The sequence below is a fragment of the Netta rufina genome, assembly GCF_964035555.1.
Source record: "Netta rufina genome assembly, chromosome: 6".
NCBI classification, from domain to species: Eukaryota; Metazoa; Chordata; class Aves; order Anseriformes; family Anatidae; genus Netta; species Netta rufina.
In genome coordinates this window covers 26,359,898-26,383,660 of record NC_140129.1, presented here as the reverse complement: position 1 = coordinate 26,383,660, position 23,763 = coordinate 26,359,898, and the positions used below count along the sequence as shown (strand labels likewise).

Genomic DNA, 23,763 nt, shown 5'->3' with positions numbered 1-23,763 from the left:
TGCAACAGAGCAGGGAGTGGGCAAAAGCCAGTTGCAGGGTCTGAGGGATGCTCTCTGGCAATGGAGTAGGCAAACGCCCGGCCTCCTCCAGTCCAACCCTTGCTGCCTGGTGCTCTGAAGGAAAAGGAGACCTCCAGCCTTGCAAGCAGCCCCCCACGCGGGTCTTGCACAAGCTGCCAGAAGGATCTATCTCTGCATCCGCGGGATGTCCCTCTCCTCAGCCCCCACGAAGGGCTGTGCAAGGACTGACCGTTTTAAGCACGTGTCAGTGAAACCCAGCTCCCTGCCTTGGCTTGTCTAACAACACATTTGCAATGCCTCAGACTTCAGAGCTTTTCCCAAGTCCCCAGGGCTCTAAGGCTAATTTAAGCCAGCATCTGGAGTTTTACAAGGCAGGGAGAAGATAGCACTCTATTCATTCTCTCTTCCCTTTCTAGTAACCACAGGTACCTGGCACTGCTCGAGAAAAACCACGTGGGAGGTGCTCTGGGAAGAAGCTGGGGTCACTGGGCATGGCTGGACCTTCCCTTGTACTGCTCTGGTACGTTGCAGGGTCAAAAAAAACCCTGCCAGCACAGGGGGAGAGATGGTCCCTCTGCAGCAGGGAGAGCAACCACTGCTCCTCATCCCAGATGGGCCCAGACCCCAAATTCTTCACGGGTGGCATCCCACATGGCAAAGCCCTGTGGCTCCTCCCTGGGCCAGGCCCAAAGCCCTCCTTAGGAGGGAGGAAGGCATGATGCCAGAGCGGGCTCATGCCCTGGCCCCTGCAGAGGCAGCACGTTGGGCGGGTGAGCAGCTCCGTTCCCAGCTGTGGGTCCTGCCCAGGGCCGACAGCGAGCTGAGCTTTGGGGCACAGGGGACAGGGCAGCTGTCTGGAGCTGAAGGACAGCGGGAAACATGACAGGGAGACAACAAGATGCTTCATCAGGACAGAGCAGCTTCTCCAAAATGTGCCAAGCCCGAGCTTTCATAGCCTTGCGTCCAGTCCCTGAGAGATCCGTGAGTTTTCCCCTTGTTCCTCTGCACACCATGGGCAGGGGCATTTCCACGTTAGCTGGGCAGCAGCAGCCACTGCCACAACCAGACAGTCCTTGTACCAAAAGGCTCACCGTGTCCTCAACAGAGAGCAAACCCGTTACCAGCAAAGGCTGCTGGACTGAGACGTGTTAGATAATGCATCCATCTTTATATTTCTCCCCTGAAAAAACAAAAACGAAACAACAACAACAAAAACACAAAAACAACTTCTGCTTTTTCTAGGGCAAACTCAAAAGGTTTTATTTTAATTTTTTTTAGCAAATTCTATCACGTAAATGTTAACAAAAAACATCTGTACAATTGCCATGATACACTCAAAAGTGAAACAAAAGATATAAATACAGATATGGATGTAACATGACAAAAGCGGAAAAAATAGAAAAAAAAATCCATGCGCATGAACACGGTGCCAACAAAGTCATTTCTCATGGCTGGCATTTTTCAGAGCATTTTTTTTCACTTCCCATTTAAAACATTGTTAGCAACGTCCTGCTGTATTCTACAAAGGTCTATTTCTCTGTCCCTTAATATGCAATATTATGCTTGATAAATAAAGGGGTGGGGAGAAAAAGGTTTCGATGACAAAGATGTGAGTTAGGTTACTGATACAGGTTATCGGTAAGCTAGTAGTAAGCAATAAAAAAAGACAGTCTCGTATTGTATTGTAATCCAGGCAAGCACACATAGTGTACCTTAAGAAAGCCACATGCCTCGATAATTCTGCACTACATGAGAACTACAGTACGTAGACCGGGGGGCAGATGGATCCGGTATTCGCCCATGCCCATGGAGCACTGGTGCAGCCAATGGCAGAAAAACACATCCACATCTGAGGTTTTCGGCAACCTTACAGCCAGGAGCCGCTGTCTGCTGAGAGATTTCTCCCATTCAGACTTTTAAAGCATGGTGGGAAAACAAAAAAACATTTTTTTCTTTTTTTTCTTTTTTTTTTCTTTTTTTTTTTTTCTTTTTTTTTTCAAAGGTATGAAAAATTGAAGCCCTGCATAACGGGCTGCAAGGAGGAAGAAAAAAAAAAAAGGCAGCTGCAGTAGATGGCTACTGCTGGGAGAACGTGAACACAAGCTTCACCGGTGCGGTGAGGCACTGCCAGCATGCAGATCGTTCTCTGCAAACGTGCGTGGACACTGTGATTTGTAGCCAGAGAGACCTTTATGCTTGCTGAAGAGAAAACAAAACGATTGTACAGCTTTTTGAAGTCAGAACGCTGGAGATCAGAGAGGTGACATTCAGAGCTAGCCCTTTGAGTACTTCAAAGGAAAAAAAAAAAAGGGATCAGATCATGTTCAACATACTAAACAACCTTACTATGTACATTATACGCAATGCTTTATAAATACCTACGCAGAATGCTCCCTACTGTATACAGGTATAACATACGTCTAGAGTACTCAAAGGATGAAGGGTCCGCGACCGACCCACGTAACGAAAGGAAGGAACACCTTAATGAGCATCTGGTGAAAAACAGGAACGGGGTCTGATTAAGAAAGTAAGGCCTGGTTCTACCATTTTGCAGCCCCAAGTGTGCCAATAGTCTCTGAATAATACGTGCTCATCTCTGTAGCCTCAGATCAGCACCGGATTTCTCACCTATTGCCCGAGGATGAGCTGTTGACTCCTACTGTAGTGTCAGCGCACGTGCTGGGGGCAGTTCAGGGACGTTACAGTGCGTTCACTCTCAGTGCATACTAACAGGATTTTATAAAACATATAAAATCGTTTGAGAAGGAATTCAATTCCTGGAGATTTGCTACAGTGTGCCATTCAAAAAGGAAAAAAAAAAAAGCGAAATTAAAAAAAAAAAAAAGCAAAGAGTGATGGACAAAGCTCCATCACAGCGGGGAGGGACTAAATGCCACCCTGTCAGCTATGCTGACCTCTGAACCCCAGAACTGGAACAGAAGATGCTGAACTGAGATGGGGAGAAAAAGAGGCATAAATACTAAGCAGAATAAAAATAAAATTAAAAAAAAAAAACTACTAAAAATTCAAACAAGACAGCTAACTGCTGCCAACAAGTCGGCTGAGTATTTCCTCAAAAGGGAAAATAAAATCATGTTAAACTAAAATAATTTTAATAATTCAAAAAAAATTAAAAAAAAAAAAAAAAGAATATTGTAACAAGTGTACTGCAAGATGTTGAAAAGGAATGGTCCACGGAAAGGGAGACACCAACCATGGAGCAGCCAATCCTCCCTCTAGCGAGGAGAGAGCCCGGAGGAATCCCACTGCCAGGATCACAGCCCCTCCTGCCACGGCATTATCCACTGGGGAGCGTGAGGGAAACCAGCCCTGCAGCCAGCAAAAGCCTGGACACATCCTCAGGAGCAGGTCACATCAGCCGGGAAAGGGGCCAGGAGGCTCTGAGCCCAGTCCTACAGAGCCCTCACACACCTCAGCCCCTCCTGAGCAGGGGACTTGGAGCAGAGCTGGCTGCCAGCACAGCTCCCTGGGGCTGGGCCACACGAGCAAGGACTGACAGAAAGGGAGGACAACAAGGCCTCGTCCTCCCCGCTGCAGTTCTGGCAGCTCTCCTGTTCCCAATGTGCTGCCGAGGTGTCCCTTCAGCTCCTCCAAGGGGAAAGGAAGGAGGCTGGAGAGAGACTGAGGCACTGAGAGAAGCCAGGGAGCACACATCTATCGACACAGCGGCAGGCCGTCCTCCTGCATCACTGGGGGACAAAATCCCAGTTCTGAGCCGTGACAGGTGAGGGGCAGGCCTGCCCACCAGCCAGGATCCAGCTTCAGGCCGAACACAGCACTGGCATCCTGCTGCTTCCCCCGGTTACAGGCAGAGGCAACAGGATGGGGAGCTCACCCTCTGCGCCCAGAGGGGTCTCCCTTCGGTGCAGGACGGTGCCATCAGGTATCTGACTGCTGCTGGCGTGGCTCTGACTCTGTCTGTGTCATCAGATTGCAAAAGGATTTGCACCGCGGCACCCTCAGCCAGCACAGCACCCCGAGCACCCTCCAAAATGCAAAGCACCCAGCAGGGCTGTGCCTGGGCTGGCTGGCAAGGAGGTTTCCAAAGGCAGCAAACAGCACTGCAGGCTCTGCAGGCACAGGAGGGGAACTGCAGCAGGTGCCCAGCACCACCCCAGCCAACCCTCAGCTTCCGCGGGGTCATTTTGTCCAGTTTCAGATTCCCTTTCTGTCCTCTGGGATGAACAGTTTGCCCAAAGCACACAGGATTTGTAGGGAGAAAGCAAGCCATTTTTTTAATATTTTTTTTTTTTAACAACATCGGCGGGCCCGGTCAGAGCGGCAGGTCAGCCCTTTGGCGCTATGGGCTTGGGTAAAAATACATCCAGCCACGCAGGGCAGCGCTGCGACACCGCCCTGCCAGCTCCGAGTGCCCACCCGGGGACGCGCTCTGATCCAACACCCACCGAGCTCCAGTGCCTGAACACGGGCATCAGTCCCAGAACCGTGACTCAGGTTGCCTTTGGGGAGTAACAAGTAACCTGAAGAGTCTTTTTTAGCGCATGAAAGAGCCAAATGGGTTGGGAGAGGGGAAATATTTACACGGTCAATGAGAGGAGCGACAGCCCAGCTGCTCTACACAGCGCAGCTGGCTGGAGAGCAGTTACAGAGAAATCAGCCCATCGGAGGTCTGTCAGAAGAACTATATACAAAAACTCAGATATTTAAAAAGAATCTACTTTTTCATTACTCACTTGATATCTCCTTATTAAAGCATCAAAGGCTGGAACCACAGCCACACTGGCAAAGATCTCCTCGTGGAGAGCCCTGCACGTTAGGCAAGCTGCGATGGGAAGTACAAAACAGGACCACGAGACTTGTGGAGGAGAACCTAGCCAGAAGGGCTGCGGCCGCAGGGAGAGAGCGGGTAACTAGAGCACAGAAAGCAAAACTGGGTATGATCTAAAACAAGACTTGTTTGACCTTTACTCACGTCCAGGTTTTCGGACTGTGTTTTGGAACGCTAACCTAAACATATTTCCGAGATTTCAGCAGGCTATACAAATATGTTTAAGTATGGCTTTCTGTTGTTCACTTTTAATGAAGACTGCAACACAGACCTTGCTTCCTTTACATTCAATACCAGTAAGATTCTACATAAAAGCTTTAAGGGACTAAAATACTGATTGCAATAAATATCTGCATGGCCTCCTTTAGCTGATGGAGCGCGCCAGTGAAGAGTAGCAGAAAGGTCTCTGAGAGGCACCGTTGATTGCTTCTAAGTCTACACATATGTCCACACATCTCCATTAACTGTGCGTTGAAACATCTGAAGAGGAACTGCTGTTGCTGTTGGTGGTCTGGGCCCTCTTTATGTACAAGTTTAGTAGTTTCATCTGAAAGAGATAACAATGATTAGGAGAAGATGCCAGGAAAAACAGGCGGGCTGCAAGCCTTAAACACAGACTCTGCAGTGATCTCTGTTTTGGGCAAGCTGGCACCAGGCTCTCCAGAGGAGAAGCAGAAGCAAAGCTGAGCATATTTCAGAACATGCAGAAATAGGAGGGGAGGCCTGGTCCCACTGAAGTTACAGCCAGATTTAATGGGATTTAAAAAAAAAATCCAACAACATTTGTTTCACTTCAGCAGCTGTCGGTTCTGACCTCCGTCCCAGTCTGCTCTAGGTAAGCAGGATGCCAACAGAGGTCAGTGGGGCTGCAGGTAGGCCCTGAATTCACTCACACCCCAGTAACCCAAGAGCCATGGTCCCTCCTAGGAAACACCTGAGCTCTCCGTGCTTAGGGAGTAAAAGCAGGATGGGTTTTGTTCTTTACAAAACGTTCATTTTCAATGACATTTATCTTCATTAACTTGGGCCATCTAGTGAAACTGCAGCTGTTATGATTATCCACTTCCTTTGCATGGGTTTGTTTTCTTATTCCGCCTTACCACCTTAGCTCCAGATCCTACAGTGACTCACACACACACTTAACTTTAAACATGCAGGCAAGTCTGCGTAAACTCGGAAGAATTACTCACATGTTTATAGTTAGTTATGTGGTGGAGTAAGTCCACAGCACCTAGGATACTGGGATAATAAAGCCTCTACAGCATTTTATAGGGGAATTTCCCAACTGCCTGAATATAAATGAGGTAAATCTCAGCACCCGGAGCTCTTTTTCTTTCCAGAGCAAATGGGAGGTGCAAGTAATTTAAGGACAAATCAACTCAATTCAGAAATAAAATCCAAATGTTCTCAGTCTCAGATTCTGTTTTGGCCTACACCACAATTCCTACCCATGAAAGAAACCATCGCTTCAAAACAACCAGATGAAGCTCTCTGAACTAAGTAGCTATTCACATTCAGAGACATATTTCAGAGACAACAATGCAGAATTCATCCTAAAACTGCAAAGAAATGTCAGGTGTTAAGACTTCAAACAAGAGAAGTCTTGTAACAGCTTCCTGAATGCCAGTTCTTGTCTGAAGGACAAGAATGAATTAAAGACCTGAATTTATTTGCAGCATCAGGTCAGAACATGAGTTTTGCTTCTCACATGAGCCCAGGACACAAAGGCTTCTGAAAGATCGCTCAGACTTGCTGGTGTCCCAGGAGGAAAGGGACACATCTGCCATGCAATTAGGAGTGAAGCTCTACCTGCACTTCTACCAGCCCTCATCATGACCTGCTGCTGAAAGGAGAGGTGCTGCTCTCCTCCATCCTAACCATGCATTCCCATCACTGCATTAGGTTAACATCTCAGCCAAAGAGCAGACTGAAAAATAATTAATTTGTATTTCAGATTTGTTTTTCAGCTGGAGAAGCCAGCTGATCCAATTCACTGCATTGTTATCCCCTCGATGCAATGCAGAAGGACCAAGGTAACCATGGCTGTAGTGGGAAGAACCCGCTCAGAAGCAGCTCAGTTACACAGGATCAAATGCAGCAAGAAATCAAACCCTGAACCCCATTCAGAATTTGCTCTGCAGGGTATGAAATGCTCGCTGCTGAGCAGGTGTTGCCTCATTCTCGTGGTGCTTGCCACAGTCAGATAGTCCAACTCATTCGGATTTAACAGAGCACAGGAACTTGACCCAGAGCTACCACTGCTCTTACTCCTATTAGGAGCTGGCTGTTACCAAAATACCAGAGGCATTACTCCCATACCTTGCTTCCTGTGAGTTGTGCGAGATGAGGTTTCAGTTCTTCTCCAATTACTGAGTAAATTGCCACTAGGCAAAATACACTAGCTTTACGGACACTGCTCTCTGTGTTATCGTAACCCTAGGAAACAAGAAAAAATGGTCACAGATCAAACAGCACTTACTAACATCCTTACAGATCAATATACTAAAAAGCTGATTAACTTTTTGCAAGTGTGGCTACCAACCTAACAAATCAATAGAAAGGCCTTGCTGAATGTAACAGTTTGCAATACAAATGCTCAAAGAGCAAGAAAATACAAACATCCAGCACATCCTATTTGTTTCTTATGTTATTACTGTAAGTTATTGATATCTTGGGGTTTTATGTCATTGAGCAGGAGCACAGATTCTCAGCATAGGATTCTATCAGATGTACAAATTCCCATGTCCAGTTCAGATGACCACAACGTGCCGTATGGGATGACTAAGACTTCTTGGAGTGGAACAGCAGCATTCCCAGCTTGCCTGCAGACACGTCCTTCCTTTTAACTGAAAGTAAATCAGTTCTACACCTGAGCAAAGTTACAGATTGAAATGTTGTTGTTTTTTTTTTTTTCTTTTTTAGAAGAATGGCCTAATATTTATATCACTGAGAATATGAAATCCAGAAAGTTTAGTGAAGAGATGTTCTACCCAAATAGGTATTTGCATTGAACAGCTCAATCTAGGCATTAGAAGCTGCAAAAATCATTGTCATGGATTATTTTCCAACCCTTTAAAAGCACTGGGCGTAAACGCTGTATAGAGCAATGCTACACCCATGCTAGTCCATTAAATCAACTGTCTTCTGTAACCAGGAACTTTTATTATTAATAATTTTTATTACTTATTAGGTAGGAAATACCCTGGAAAAGAACGTGCTGAGAGACCCCTGTGGGCGTGCTGATCTCTGGCAGCTTCTGCAGCTCAAACGAGCCACTGGATCACCCAGCAGCTTGTGCCATCAGTCCTGTACTCAGGCAGGGACTTATTGCTAAGCAGCAACCCCATAAGAAACCCCACACATCTTTTTGGTGTGTGGGATGCTGGCTGCCCTGGACGCAGCATGACCTCTGCCAGGAAAGCCATGGAAGGATGGCACATGGCTGGGGCCGCCTGCCAGCAGGGCTGATGTTCTGGCTGCAAGGCTCAAAATACAGTCTGAAATGACTGTTTAAAATCCCAAAGAGCACGGAATCCCAAAGAGTAGGGATACACCTGGGTGAGCTCAGAGAAATATTAAGCTACGGTGCTCTTTGCACAAATCCCTTCAGCTGGAAGGATCCCCAAATACTTTCCAAACACAAGTAGATTCTGTTGATCACTGTGACTTCCTAAGGTGGAGAAATATCACTGGCTGCTCCAAGATGAAAAATCGCAAACTAGGCTCCAAAATAAGATTTGTTTTAAGACATTAAAGCAATCTAATAAAACACATACAACCGTGTTTTTAAAGGCATACTGCTCCCAAACTTTTCTGGTGCGAAGCTACACTGTCCAGATTGTTGCCACCAACAATGAGGGCTAAGAACTTTTCACAACAAAAGTTTACATCAATACAGAACTGCCCGATTCCCAGAGGTTGAAATACAAGAACACAATTGCAAGAACAGACACGACAACATTTGGACAAATGCTAAGATGCACAAGGGAAATTTCTGACTTTGCTCTTGTCCATCCACTCTTTACGCTTCACAGTGAGGCAGCTTCTTTATCCCAATTCTCTGCTTCAGTCTTACCACCCGAACACATTCAATTCTTTCACACTGACTTATTTGCTCCTGTCACAACCCCTCCCCAGTAAACACACCCACGTTCTCTCTCCATTGCTGCTACCTCCCCTTATTTCCATCGTGCTTTCAGTCTCATCCCAGTTGCTAGCACTGCCAGCTGCTTGTACAAGGGAACTGAATACAGCCTCACTACAGCCAGCACCGAGAGAGAAATTCTCTACGGAAGACCAAGTCTTAGCACTGGCAAAAACACAGCTCCCCACCCGGCTTGAGAGGGTTATGAAAGAGGCTGAATGAAGTCAGTGAGCAGTTCAGTCCTGATTTCAGAGAGAAAATAAGAAGGACCATCCTGCCTGCTGGACTTCAAATTGAAGTGCAAAGTACACCCAAAGTGCACAACGGTTCCATGATGGTTTGCACTCAGGAGCATTTGTGATGGGGGATTCTGTACCTGTAACAATCCAGGAATGATATCAGGGAGGAGCTGATGCAACGATTCCTTGGAAATCCTCTCAATAACTTTCGTCTGCATTTTGATGGCAGCTAAATTGATTGGATAATCCGCAGTCTGAATGATGGGGCAAAGCACCTTGATGCACTGCTCAGGGTGGATGGAGCTTGCCAGGGTGGAAGCAGCTTCCTCAGCAGCTCTGACGACCTGCAATGAAAGCAGAGCAAAACCTTACATTAATGAGGTCACACTTCACAGACAAAACCACCTGTGTACACTGGGATTGAACGCCAGGAAATACTCAGGGATGTTTATTAACAGATCTGCAGGAGGCTCTTCTGAGAGGCAATCAACTCCCACAATTCGTGTTCTTCACCTCCAGTGACATTTGTTCCCACCAGACAGCGGTACGCAGTTCGTCCTGCCTGAAGGGACTGGGTCAAAGACGTGGCTAGTTTGAAAGTGTTGATTAAGAAAAACAAAAAAAAAAGAGAGTATCTTTGTCACCCAGTAAAGGTAGGCATTGCTATCCTAGGAAAACCAAGAGGAAGGTACCTCTCTAGCCACTGTCAAGGAACCTAAATCCACCAGCTTAGATTTCAGTGCTGAATGTAGCTCCTTAAACATTACACTGCCACACACTGCCTAGACGCTGTCGTACTTTTCAATATGCATCTGCCCTGCTGAGTGCTTGGGTGCCCAAGCTGGGACAACCGTGCTTGCACAGGTGTGTCCTGCCGTGTCCCAGCTAAGCACTGCTGCACTCAAACCCAGGCTGCAGAGCCAAGCAAGCTTCAGGATAATCAACGACCAGGCAAGAGTGCTCTGAGCACGTCTAACACATTAAGGCAGTGCTGGAACACAATGAAACATGGGAGGAAGAACAAGTGGAAACAGGGGTAGCGTCCACCTTTTGTTTTTGTGACTAGCCCACCCTGTAAAGCAGTCACACAGGATGAAGGATCCAAAACTCGGTTCTACTCTGCACCCACCTAAGGGAAAGCAAATCCACACCTTTCACACTTCTCCCCAGCAGGCAGGACAGCAAGCTGCAAGAGGAAAGACCTGATTCTCTCCTCCCATGAGAGTTACTCATTTCACACTCCACAATAATTGGATAAAAAAAAAAAAAAAACACAGGATGGGAAGCAGGTTTTCTTTTTTCATGTGTCTGTGCTAATTGCCAGGCAACATACTGAGGTTCTCCCTTGGCTACACTCTTCCTGCCCTCAAACCACACGCTCCATACTCCCCATGTTGTTTCAGTACACGAGATGGAGGATGCCTTTGCCCACCACATCCCCTCTCTTCTCTTTTCACTGTTTACCTTCAAGGGAGGGTAAATCCTGTGTGGACTGAGATGCCCTAGTGGACAGATTTAAATCACAGACCTCATCTCTAAGAGAGGAGCATTCACAAAGCCTTGCCCTTAGAGCATCTCCAGCTTCTCCAGTTCTCTAACTCATCCTAAGCCAGACTCCTCAGCGTTGTCTGAAGTCAGTATTTTGAAACCAGCAAAGGAAAATCTGTCCCAGACAATACACACAAAAAAACAAACTCTCTCACAACAAATAAATAAATCGATCCGCAAGTCTCCCATCACTTAGCCTCAAGCCCCGGTTGCTGGATTCTCTTCATTCCCCTCTTCCACACACTATCGTGGTACCAAACTCGGGGATTTCTGTTTGACTAAAGCAATCCATGGACAGCTCTATCTGCGGGGAATTAATGTGGACAACACATGTACCAGGAGTACTTGGAGGTTTAACCCAGTCCTTACTAGGACAAGAACATCTCCCTGCCTTGGCTACAAATTATTTTCCAGCAAAGACTAGTTGATTTCAAGGCAGAAGCCACGAAGAGTGAGCAGCTCAGGCAGACTACTGATGTAACAGAAGAGATCACCCCTGCCTACACAGCCTGTTTCACCCACAGTGAAAAAAACATATTCCATAATTCCACGGTATTAAAACATATTCCATAAAGGAATGGTAATCCACAGCATGGTCAGTGTTCAAAAGATTTCATCCTGAAAGCTCTGTGAATGAGTAACGAAGCAGAACAGTGCTTGTTTAGGTCTTCCAGCTATTTCTTGGCTAATTCCTTCTCAATTCCACACATGAGAAGCATGAAGGTTTCCATGTCAGCCACCTTAGGAGGACGTACTATGCGACTTTTTAAGAAAAGGAGAGAAACATCCAAGTACTTCAGGAAACCTAATGCCATGGTTTGGAACCATGGCACTGAATTGCTGGAAGGGATGAAGTCAGGAGCTCCCAGGAGGTCTCCATTGAATCTGAGGAGGTTTCCTGCAAAGGAATTCACTGCTTGGCACTGCAGCTTCTGACGTCGTCGTTACTAGTGCTGAAACACTGCTAGCATCAAGCTCTCACAAACAATGTGGTGGATAACAGAGAGTGTAGGTTATCTTGTAATCAACTTAATGTTTACATGCAAGTCACTTTATATATATGCATGTTAAAAAAAAAAGCCTCATAACTGTTTGGGCACAGGCCATTTGAGGATTTTGCTTTTTTGGCAACTCCAAATATGTTTAGTTAATGTTATCAGATACTGTGAGAAAGAAAAGCTTGCATGTATCACAACTTCCTAAAAAAATTACTTATTTTTTAATCCTCATGGTATCTTTCTTATAATAGAAAGACAGTAATATTTTAGTATACACCTGGAGACAGACTGATCTTAAAAATACTACTGTAAATCTGGGAGTAGGTAAAACTTTCAACAATTCCTTTTGCATTTAAGTTCCACATACTGTTTGCATAGTTTACCGTGCACATTAAGTTGCAGATATGAGGCTAGCACATGAGACAAAACCTTTATTTTAAAAAGCCTATTATCATTTCCAAGCACCAGGGATTAAAACACAGCTCTAATTCTTCACAAAATGATCCAGGATTCCAATTGCAACAAAGGTCATAATGTATTCTGCACACTGTAAGGTCAGCAAGAAAAGCTGTAAGGGTACGGTACAAGATTATTTATGCCTGTGCAAGTCCTTCTCTTCCAGCAAAGCTGCCCATTTCTAGCCAGGATCTGGCAGCATGTGCGCAGCAGTTGGGTATTTCACATTGCTGCATTTCCTCTGAATACAGAAGGGCACATTACACATGTCCAGTAGGGCTCCTGCTGATCCTAGCTAGTAAATGTGACAACACCAGGGAGATTTCCATGTCTTCCAAGAGCACATCTGGCAGGCAGCATCTGCATCCCGGCCACACTTCAGCAACCCCCTTAAGCGTGTGTTTAGCTTTAATAACATGCTTAAGTCTCACTGACGTCAATGGGATTCAAACATGTGCTTACATGCTTGCTTGAATCAGAGCCTCGGCAGGTAACTCGCTGCCTTGGAAAGGAGCAGCAGGGGACAGGCTGGAGACAAAGGGGCAGGCACGGCAGTACCAGCTGGGAGCAAGCCAAAAGGACAAGCTCTTCCCTCGTTTGTGTCCATTGGCACTGAAAACCAAAATGCCACCACTCTGCAATGCAAGTAGCAGCCTTGCTCAATAGGTCTTTCCTTCTGGCTTTGGCAGAATAAAGCATTTCACCACCCAGACCTGCATCCCATGAGGGAAAGCTTGTCTCTGAATACTTGCACAGCACTGTCAGTCACATTCACCTGGTACCACCAGAGGAAATCGGCAGCATTCCTGCAGAGGGGGAAGTACATTATCAAAAGATATGAACTGCCAGGTCATTTGGCAACGAGGGTACACAATTATAGCTGAGTTTAGTGAAGATATTTTGCCCTGAGGCACAACACCCATGTCTCGTAAATTATACATACCGCACAATATCAAAAAAATCAAAAATCTTTTTTTAAATCAGGGCTTCAACCTGACCAACAGAGTGAAACAACCTTAAAAGGAGTGGAAGAAACAAGCAAACTTCCAGCAACAGCTCTTCCGCCCATCTGTGGAGGGAAGACTGGCAGATACACACTGGGAAGCAATAGGAACGGCTCCATTAGGCTCAGACTAACAGCATACACCACAAGAAGTGGTAGCTATGAAATACATCCTTTAAATTTGAGAAAAAGAGTGCTGTTCACTCTTCCGTTCAGGCAGACAGAACCTTTAGTTGGGGAAGACTGTAAGCTTCAGCCAGCAGTAAGGAGGGAGAATGCCCTCACTGAAGCATCACTGCATACTTCCTAGCTGTTGTCTGAAGCAGGGTATGAAGTGAAGCAAAGTTCTTGTTTAACCTAGTACAGTTATGCTCAATTACCTCAGAAACATGAAAGAAAACTAGCAGTTTTCAAACAATTATACCAGCTGGAAGAAGCAAGTTCAAAGGGGTGCCTCTGAAGCAAGACCTGCAAGACTGGAGAGCCTGTAGTGCTGTGAAAGGACTGACACTAAGCTGTGTGTAAGGTATGTCCCAAACACAATTTTACCTCCTAGTGAAAGTGTAGAGCAAACCATGGCTGGAACTGGAGAGTCTGATGCCACTGAACACAAGGCAGGTAGCCCAGGAATGCAGATCCAGAAGATAGCACTCTGCCTTACAGGAGCAGGTTTTTCTCCTTTCCAAAGCCTTACTTTATGTTCTACACGCTGCAGACTAGATCCATCCTGACTTGTGCTGGTATAACATAACACTGCGCTTTCTGGCAGGCTGGCTCCTTGAAAGACATCTGCAGCATGTTAAGACCTTTCTAGTGAGCTCTCCCATGAAAGAGAAATAGTTGTAATTCCACCCAGTTTGCTCAAACCGGCTGGGTGCATCAGCCACACAGACGTAGTGGAGGTAAAGAGCCCACCTGTGTAGCAATGTCTTTCTTAATGCTGTATACAAAGGAGTACCCTTTGAGGTAACAGGTCAGACAGTCCCAGGAATATAATATGTGCATGAAATGCTTTCTGATTTCAATGGGAGGGGACATGTTGAAGTGCAGCGTTAGGAACAGCCACCTGTCACAGATCCCTTTCTTCTAGTAGAGAAGCATTTTGGCATCACTGACACTACAGAAGTTGCTGGACAGAACTCACCCACCGGCTTACCTGAATCACAATGCACCGCAGCCTTTGAGTGCTGTTCACTTAAGACAAGACCAAACCAAGAAACCAGGACTGCATCCCTTCAGCACCATTTCTTCTGGTCAGCCATTACCCTCAGTGCATTACAGATGTTGCTTGCTGCCCACTGCTGCAACAAGCAGCTTGCCTCTGGTAATCCACTCTTGGCTTTGGTCAATACACAGCAGCTTTCCAAAGGGTTTTGATGCTTTCATTTCTGCTTCTAAATGACACATGCTGGGCAAATAAGGAAAGAAAAATATATGCCCTGATTCCCCTAAGGCAGAACGTGCCAGCTGCATGGGCTGTGCAGGGAATCAGCGCAGCGTGCTGGGATCTGAGCAGAGCCGTGCTTGAGAACCTGGGCGAGAGCTGTACGGGACTGTGTGTGAGACCACAGGCTGGAGTACTTCACCACAAATGCTAAGCTGCATGGTCTCTGCAGAAAGTTGTAGGGAATTAATTACTGTAAAAAACCCGACCAACAAACAACAACAAAAACCACAAAAAAACTTGGAGGCTTTTTTTATTCCAGTGTGAAATATGCAGAGCCCCAGAAGTTTACTAAGCAGAAAACAAGGTTTTGCTCTGGGGCTTACAAGGCACACAGCTATGTTTTCGAAACAAGCTTTGCTATTTAGAGGTAGTTACTTAAAGCCTGCATAATTTAGGCTGGAGGGAACGGAGGCTTACCAATACCTAGCCAGGCAAACTCCCATCCCTGAAGGGTACACAGTCTGATCCAGACAGGAACAAAGAACTAAGCACTACGTTTCAAAGCAGGAAGTGGACTCAGTAATGGGGAGTGCTAAGCAGATGAAAAAAAAAAATTTTGTTTTTTTAAAGGGATTCAGAAGAGATGAAGTAGATTAGGTTGCTTCTCCTGTGTACTAAATATTTCAAATGTGTTGGGAATTACAGAAAGCACAAACGCATACTATAAAACATCAACAACTGCCAAGCTGCAGCACCTGACAGCTTCCAGCACAGACTATGCATCAATTAACCTTAAAGACTGATCATTTGGTGCTTTTCTTTAGGAAACTACATTTTACAGAAACAGATACAGACTGTACTATAATCATCGGAGAACAGTTGCAAATGATCTTATAAATGTCAGCATCAATCTAAAAACACCTCAGCAAGATAGTAACAAGTAAAAAAGTCAATGGATAGCTGTGATTTGTTCTTCTTCACTTTCTCTTACAGAGTTAAAACAGGGAATATTACATCCCAATTATGTTTATGGGCTTCCTGGATAGCGAAAGACCAAAATCAGGAATTTAAGACATGGGACAATATCCTTTCCTTGCCCAAAGCACCGATCGGTTATGTCTATAGGCTTAGTTGCAGAGAAAAACAGAGCTGCAGAGAAAAAGCAAGGAAATTGCTATCCAATGATTTTCACTGGGAAAGATGTTCTGCACCAATTTCCCAAGATAACTATTTCTGTTTTACTATCCTCAGGAAGAACACACTCATTTTGCTGGTATGAATCTGAAGGAATGCCTTATCGATGGCATTGGGTCAGCAGACAGCATTTCTCCTTAGTTACGGGTGAGTAACTACACTGGAACAAATGAGTTAATATTAACTAATTGGCAACAGAAGGATGGTTCTCTTCCAAAAAAATCCAAACAAAGAGTGATAAAAATCAACAAGATTTAATATTGTCCACAACTCTAATTATGTTCTAATAATCCAGAAGTAAGTGAAAGGCATTTACGTGTCAAGCCCCCTAAATATTTACAGTTATTACTGAGGCAGGCTTGACTCTTCACATCACCCCATTCAAACAACAGTATTGACTAGACTGTTATAGTACAAATAGCACAAAAACAAGCTAAAGTTAAAAAGTGCAAACTGAACATGGATCCCAACCCAGAGTCTTGTCTGTAGCCCAGGGTTAGAGGAATTTTGAACCCACATTGAGGTCAGAGCTTTGCCAATCGCCTGTGTTTGCATCCACAGGACACAAGACTCTGCATTCAACTGAGTTTTCCTCCCTGGTGTCCCAATGAAGGAGTGCGGGTCTCAGCTGTGCTGCTTCACTGATCCTACACCTTACCTTCAGCAATGAAGGCAGAGGAGTTCTAGCTGTAGCAAAGATCCAACCATCAAAAGGCTTCAGCTTGGACTTGGAAAACATCCGATTATCCAGGCATCCCAAGATACCAAACTATGCTAACACTACGCTTTGATGCTTCCAATTGTACCATCTGGGAGCAGGAAGAGAACAAAAACGCATTCTTTTTTGTTTCAGACTAAATCTTTTAACTACATATTTGGCACTGAAACGGAGGAAGGGATGGTATTTGTCAGGTCATGAACATGGCGATTATGATTGCTTACTTGAATGTTCTTGGCCATGCTGAACAGAAGCAATATTGGAATCTGGGAAGACAAATTAACCTTCCTGTTAAAAAGACACTCCCAAAGACGTGTCTCTTGATACAATGGCTTTTTGGAGACAGTGCCTGAGCTTAACAGTTCGTCTGTACTGTGATTATTTTCAAACTCCTCCTCTTTTGCTTGGTCACTTTACACTGATTGTCCGTGGGCTCATACACAACAGAAATTGGGAGCAATAACTTGGGGGCAATTAGCAATCCCCGTGCTAAAGGAGAGACTCAGGTAGGTAAGAGTGAAGCAGATACAGATCGCTCCAAGCAATCACTTTCTGCTGATTTACGCAGCCCGTTTCAAAGGATCTCAAACTACAAATCAGGGTCACTCCTGTCTTACTACAAGGCAAAAGCAGACCTGAAACAAACCCTGATGTGACATCCTACCAGGGGCATTACTGGCACAAGGATTAACACTTTTCTAACCCTATTATATAGCAGCTTTCCTCAAAATAGTTTTTATAGTATAAAGGAAGATTTTATTTACTCTAAAGACAGTATAACCACTGCCTTCAATATTACTCAGTTTTAGCGAAGGAGAACACTAAGACAGACCACTGCCATCTTCCCACTTCGCCCTCCAGCTGTTCTTTTAAAATGCCCTTCAGTCACAGACCTGTGAATCTCCACTTCACCTCTTGCTGCGTGGGATGAAGTCCGAGGGCAGCTCCTCCGCAGCCCCTGGGGAGAGCAGTGCCACCAGTCAGCGCTGACTGGGAGCTGGAGGGCCACCAATTTGTGACCTCCTGGCCCAGGGCTATGAGTTTGACCAACTGAGCCGTACCCAAATGGACCCAGTTAATTTTTCACAGGCTTAACAGAATCAGCAAGCCCCAGCTAAAGGTAAAAATACCTGAAGCGTTTTCCCGGGTATATCTTTAGCCTAGCTCACGTAGAGACCCAAGTGCAGACTGGGAAGTTTTTCTTAACTTCAGGAATGCTGATATTCTCAAATTACTGACCGACAGACACAACTTTCATGGGTTGCCTTGTGGTTCTGAGTCCCATTTACACAAGTATCAGAAAACACATACATGGAACAAAAAATCCCATGTCTTGGGGCAACACGTCAGATAAGCACTGCAGATAAAGTGAGCAGAGGAATAAACATAATGATTTTTAATTATTTTACTATTTTTTAAATATTAACACAGAAAACTTAGCACACACTTCCTTCAGCATACTCTGGGGAAGACCAAACGCCCATGGCTGCAGATTGTTCGCTCCTATTGCAGCACCAGTGCCACCACTTCATACAGCTGTGCAAACAACTTTTTAAAAGCAACAGACAGCAAAATGGGACTACACCTGCAGCATCCTACGACAGCTGTCACCCAAAGGTCTCATCGCAGCAGTAAATCTCATCTTTTTTAATGACAGAGATGTTATGCAGAACCATTGACAAATCAAAGGAATGCCACATGTAGTGTAGCACAGCAGCTACTTGCTGAGAGCAACACAGCTCTGGCTTACTCTTCTGTAAAGAAGTGCCAGAGCTCTCATCTCTTCATTCCTGGCCTGAGCTTTGCTTTCTGTTACAAAGAGTTATTCTTCTCTGCTTTTCCTCAGGAGGCATCTCACATGCAAATCCTGAGGAACCTTGCCATACTACAAGCATGAAGAACATGGTGTGGGGAGTACAGAAGCATAAAATGCCACGTTTTCAACATTACACCTACTTTCTGAAAAATGTGCCAGTCACACAAGTGAGCTCTGAAAGGGCATCAAAAACAATGTCAGAGCCCATCTGGAAAGGTGCTGCAGCTTTGGAGGACTTTCAGAAAAAAACACAGAGGGCACTGAGTCAAGGTGAGCTGAGAAGTATGTAACCAGGAAAACCTGCCAATAAAAGGCACTCCTTCAGAACACAATGTTTTGTCTGACTACTTTATCAGGAAATCAATTTACAACTGCTTATTACTCTGAACTGAAAATGACAGGAGTGCAAAGGCTTTAAATCGAGGAGAGGAGGATAGGCAGCTTACAGCAGTCTTCATTCACTAAAGGATTAAACTTTTTCTACTTCTGCATTGTAGAGATATATCCAGCCTGTTAGGTTCTTTCTTCCCTGGGGGTGTTTTTGTTTTGTTTTGATTTTTAAACAGTACATTTTTGCTGTGCGCAGGTAAAGTAACCTTGTGTCAGTTATGCAATGCCCTGGAGCAGCCTGATCTATACAAGGATCTTTTTCATGGCCAAAAAAGCTCTCCAGAGATACCTAAAATTGCAACTTTAGGACAAGCCTTTTGCAGAGAAGACTAAGTTTTAGATTGCAAAGGAAGGAATTTGTTACCAAAGTGATCACAGAAATGTGCAGAAATGTACAGAAATTCACGTGGTGTTTACCATGGTTCAGTTCAAACTTGCGACGTGCACAAGGTAGAAAAGAAGATCCAGCTTGGAAGTTAAGCTGTAAAGATTGATCTTTAATGTAATTCGATCCACTTTGTACATAACTATCACGTCCCCATATTTTTTAGTCTAGAAGAATAATTTCATTTCAGTTTTGCATACGAGTTCTCTCACATTATGAAAATGCAAAATTCACCTTTCCCCCAGCTTCCTCCTCTATTCCCCAACCTTCTTTTCAGCAACACGCCCTCTTTGTCTACTTTCTGCTGTTATTCACCAGTTCTGAGTACTTCATCGTGGCCCAATTTCATCATTGTTTTCACACACAGCTCTGTTAGAACATGGCCTTTGTGTTCATCAGTACATTTCCTACCCTTCCCTGCACAGATGGAAGGACCACTCTGCCACAGGGCTTCAGTCTGCCCCAGAACAAACAACCAAATCCTGGAAAACTGATGGCCTGCAACTCCAGATAGTTCCAAACACACTTACCAGCTCTGTCAGTCCCACATTTCTTCTTCCTCCTTCAGCAAGTATAAACCCACCCCCTTAGTACTTGTGAGACTTGCTATCAAATTGTTCCACTGTTGAGATGAGTCAACGTGCTTGCTTGTTAAATCTCCCATTTCTTCAATATTGCTTTCCTAGCAGTAACACTGAAAGGCTCGCTCACCTCCTTGTGGGAATCCTTATGGGCTTCCAGTGTTTTCATGATGGTCAACTCCGCATAGTTTTTAAACCTTGCTGGCTGATTCCGTAAGATCTCTCTAAGGACTCGCAGTGCCAGGGCTCTTATTGAATGCTGCGTCAAGAGAAAAAAACATTAGAAAAAGTCATTTCTCATCTAAATTGTATTTTGAAGTAAATTCTCAAAGCTCCCTACACCACCAGAAGTCTTATATAGCTCTACCAGATCCAGCAGAACAAGCAGTATGCTCAATAACTAAAACCAGAATTGGTCTCCATCTCCTTGCTTTCTTTTGCACAAAAATTCACATGACTGTTCTCACTGACAGAAACAGAGCTTTTTTTTTTTTTTTTAAATCCATACTCTCTTGGCAATTAAGTCCAAATTTGTACCCAAAGGAGCACATTTCATGCTTTGCTCTTCCTCTTCTGCTTAGCTTTGCAGATTTCAAACTGGGCTCCATCCATGCAACAAAGCTGTTTCTCATGTACTGATGCAGTAAATCAATGCTGTTCCTGTAACTCCTATGGAAATTACTTTCAAGAACAGTCAGTCATTGTAGTCACTACTGACCTATGTGTTAATCCTTTGTATCAAAAGACCATTAGCAGAAGGGATTTATAACACCTGCTTCACTTTCACAACTGTTACATTAAGTTTTTGGCCTGCAGCCATTCCAAATAGATTCTATCATTTCAGCAGAAGAACACTTTACCCTAACACAACCTTTAAAGCATGCCCTCTGCTATTCATCTGCAAAACTCAGATTAGCACAATTTATTTTACTTAAAGTCACCAGATCTTCATACACGTATGATGCTGTTATGATTAAACATGTAGGACTACAGCAGTTCATGCCAATACTAAGAACGATTGTGAGAGTACACCAACCATTTACACTGCCTTGGAATCACGATTTTATTTCTACAAGAGCACCATATACTTTATAAGCAGTATACAAAATACAATTGATTTTGAATCAGATTAAACAGAAAAGAACTGGGAGTGCTTTTACGCCTACATGCTGTAACATTTAGATGGAGCACGGCTCTGATTTGAAGGCACAGCCAGGGTGCTGAGCTTTTATCAAAATGTCACAGTGCTGCAAGCTGAACAAACAGCCCCATCTGGAAAAAGTAAAAGCCTCTCCTGTAAAACACCGCTTTGATCAACTACCAAAGATAAAGCTGTGATAGTAATGCAGCATGAGTTCCTCCTGTCTACATCTGTAGCTTCTTTTAATACTTTAGAACAAGATCCCCTGTAAAAGCAGTTTGCTCTTGATGAAATCCATCCTCTAAGATCTAATAGCCTGGATCTTTAACCTACACAGAGAAAAAAAATATTCATCTAGGCTGCCTTTACTCTCCCTTTTTGGGGAACGGGTGCAATGTGGCTAAGAGCTATTATTATGGAATAATGTGCATGCATTACTTTGTATATGTATTAGGTAATAGTATTCATTATTATACTATGTATTATGTGCCACATAATATGTATTATGTAATGATATTATGTAATTTCATCCTAATTTGGAAGTGAACAACATTTTAAATCTTAATTCTTACAAAATTGGAAAATAACTTCCTTTCCGACTCTAGTTCAATTTCCTAGTTATTTGCTACTAAACACTCTGAAGGGAAGGGAAAAAACTGGAACACTTCAGAGTAGCTTGAAATTCATCACTGAGCACACTGACAATGAAAGCAGTCAACAGCCTTCAAAGGAAGAAAAAATGAGCAGTACAGCATCACTGAAGAGTTGCAATACAAACACAATAAATTTGATTTAATCTAACTTGCAGAACCTATCACCCTAGATAAAGGCAAACGAGCTAAGAAGAGCTGAGACAAAAATCTACATCTCACATCTTTGTCTCCAAGTGTCTCCAGCAGCAGGAGCAGAATGGTTTTGAAATGTTCCTCCCAAACTCCGAGATTATCTTCCCTTGTGATCTTCAGAAGTTCCAGGAGAGCTCCTTTTCGCTCCTCCACCCGTTCATTGTGGTTAGAGAGCTCTTTCAGAAGGTCAGCCACCAAATCCGAATGGTCAATGGGTACTTCTAGGACAAAGGGCAGCAAATCATTTGGGGAATGGGGAAAAGATCAAAGATGCCCATATTATTAATCCTCTACAGAACAAAGTGCACACAACAAGCCCCCCCTCTCCTGCCCCAGTCATCAAATCCCAAGTGGCCTAAGTTAAGCAGGAAAAAGGACCTGACTAGCCCAAAATTTCACTCAAGTTCATAATACTGCTCATGAGTCTGCACACAGCTTCTAACAAACGAAGAAGAGATGATGACTGTATTTCATCCAGTTCCAATAATTACTTCTACAAGACGAGAACCGCCAGAGTTTGTCCTAGACACTCACACCCAAAACCAGTGATCACATGTATGACATTTAGATCAAAGTAGAGTGAGTCATCAGTACACTGCAGAGGGATAAAGCTAAGGTGCAGCACCCTTTAAATGAAGTGGAATGCTCAATAACAGCGAGCTAATGAGTCATTTCAGTTTAGAGTAGGAGGTCCCCAGAGTAGTGTCCCTTACAGATGCATTTAATTTAGACTCTTAAGGGACTAGTTTGAGACAAACTCCAGGAGGAAGAGAAAAAAACAAAACCCACATTCAAACTGCAATTTAACATTTTCTTAATTGCCACAAATCAGGTTCTGCTGTTACATGAGAACACAGGACATTCCACGCCAAGCCTTGACTCAGGTACAAAATAATACTCGACATACACATTGACAGGCATGTACCTGAGGAGCACTGCACGCATACAAATACCAGGAACAGAACAAGCTGCCTGCAGGTTTACAAGATAAGCTAATACAAACCATCCCGAAGCTGATCCATGTCATCATCAAACACTGCTTCCTTGAGGGCAGTCTTGTCATAAGTGTTAATTGTGTCGGAATAAGGATAGGGGTTATACTCTCGAGCACGTGGCCCTGAAAAGGCGCGGGGAGGCTGGGTGTTCAGTAAGGAGGTTTTGTTATCTAGAGCCATCCTTCCTCCTTCTACAATGTCACTGCTTCCGCGGACATCGCTAGTAGGTACCGCAAGGCCACCATCTCGAGACACCTGGGGATCCAACAGAAAAAGTCGTGAGACTCCTCAAAACCTGTAAAAGCTGTAAGCCTTTTTGAATCCATTCACCATAGGATCATGCATCAATTAATTTTGTATAGAATCCTTTATTTCTGCATTATTCTTGAATAAAACTTAGATTATCACCTCTTTCCCTAGCTTATGTAACAGAAGTATCTCAATCACAGGGCAAAAAGCTATGCTAACAGTCCTGAATATAATGTCCCAAGCTCTGGGTAATGACTAACTTACTAAGGAAAAGAAAATTAAGAGAATCAGTATCTTTCTTACGAAACCTCATGACCAACTGATAGAGGAAGCTAGATGATTGCCATTTTTGTTTTTCCCATGGTTGCCATAGAGGAGATTAGATGATTGCCAAGGGAGATTAAAGGTTGGACTAGATGATCTTAGAGGTCTTTTCCAATCCTATGGTGCTTAGCAAGCTAATGTGAAAGGGACAACACAAGAGTCCCAAAGAAAAAATATCAGACCACCAAGAATTTTTTGCTTTGAAGGCTAACAATCTACCAACCTGAACTTGTTCACCCGGAGAGGAAGCAAAACTACCATTTAAAATTGACACAAATTTTGAATTCCGTATATTTGATTAAAACAAATGGTATCTCATGTAATAGGTAATTCTGTAACCAGTGATGCAGCGTAAGGCACCACATGAGTTGGGCACTCAGAGTGATTTCTTCATACATGAGACTTGCACAGTAATCCAGTAAGTATATTTCACAGGAGGTTAAACAGTTGTAAGGCAGCAAGGGACTACATTACTGGCAACCCAAAATTTAGGGACAGGAAGTTAGTAACCAGAGACTA

At 44.2% G+C, this 23,763-nt stretch overlaps 1 protein-coding gene across 11 annotated transcripts in view; it reads right to left on the bottom strand.

Annotated features, from left to right (window-relative positions):
- Window positions 1-1,260: 1,260 nt before the first annotated feature.
- CLASP1 (cytoplasmic linker associated protein 1) overlaps window positions 1,261-23,763 on the bottom strand; it is a 147,693-nt gene continuing 125,190 nt past the window's right edge. For 6 of the 11 annotated variants that reach the window (XM_084289009.1, XM_084289016.1, XM_084289014.1 and 3 more), the window contains 6 exons: window positions 22,680-22,926; window positions 21,704-21,897; window positions 19,821-19,949; window positions 9,352-9,558; window positions 7,151-7,267; window positions 1,261-5,378 (listed from right to left, as the gene is read on the bottom strand). In XM_084289009.1, the coding sequence (XP_084145135.1) occupies window positions 5,292-5,378; window positions 7,151-7,267; window positions 9,352-9,558; window positions 19,821-19,949; window positions 21,704-21,897; window positions 22,680-22,926 (981 nt within the window). In that variant the 3' untranslated portion in view covers window positions 1,261-5,291. The remainder of the gene's footprint in view (window positions 5,379-7,150; window positions 7,268-9,351; window positions 9,559-19,820; window positions 19,950-21,703; window positions 21,898-22,679; window positions 22,927-23,763) is intronic. The other 5 variants (XM_084289012.1, XM_084289017.1, XM_084289011.1 and 2 more) reach the window with 1 other exon arrangement.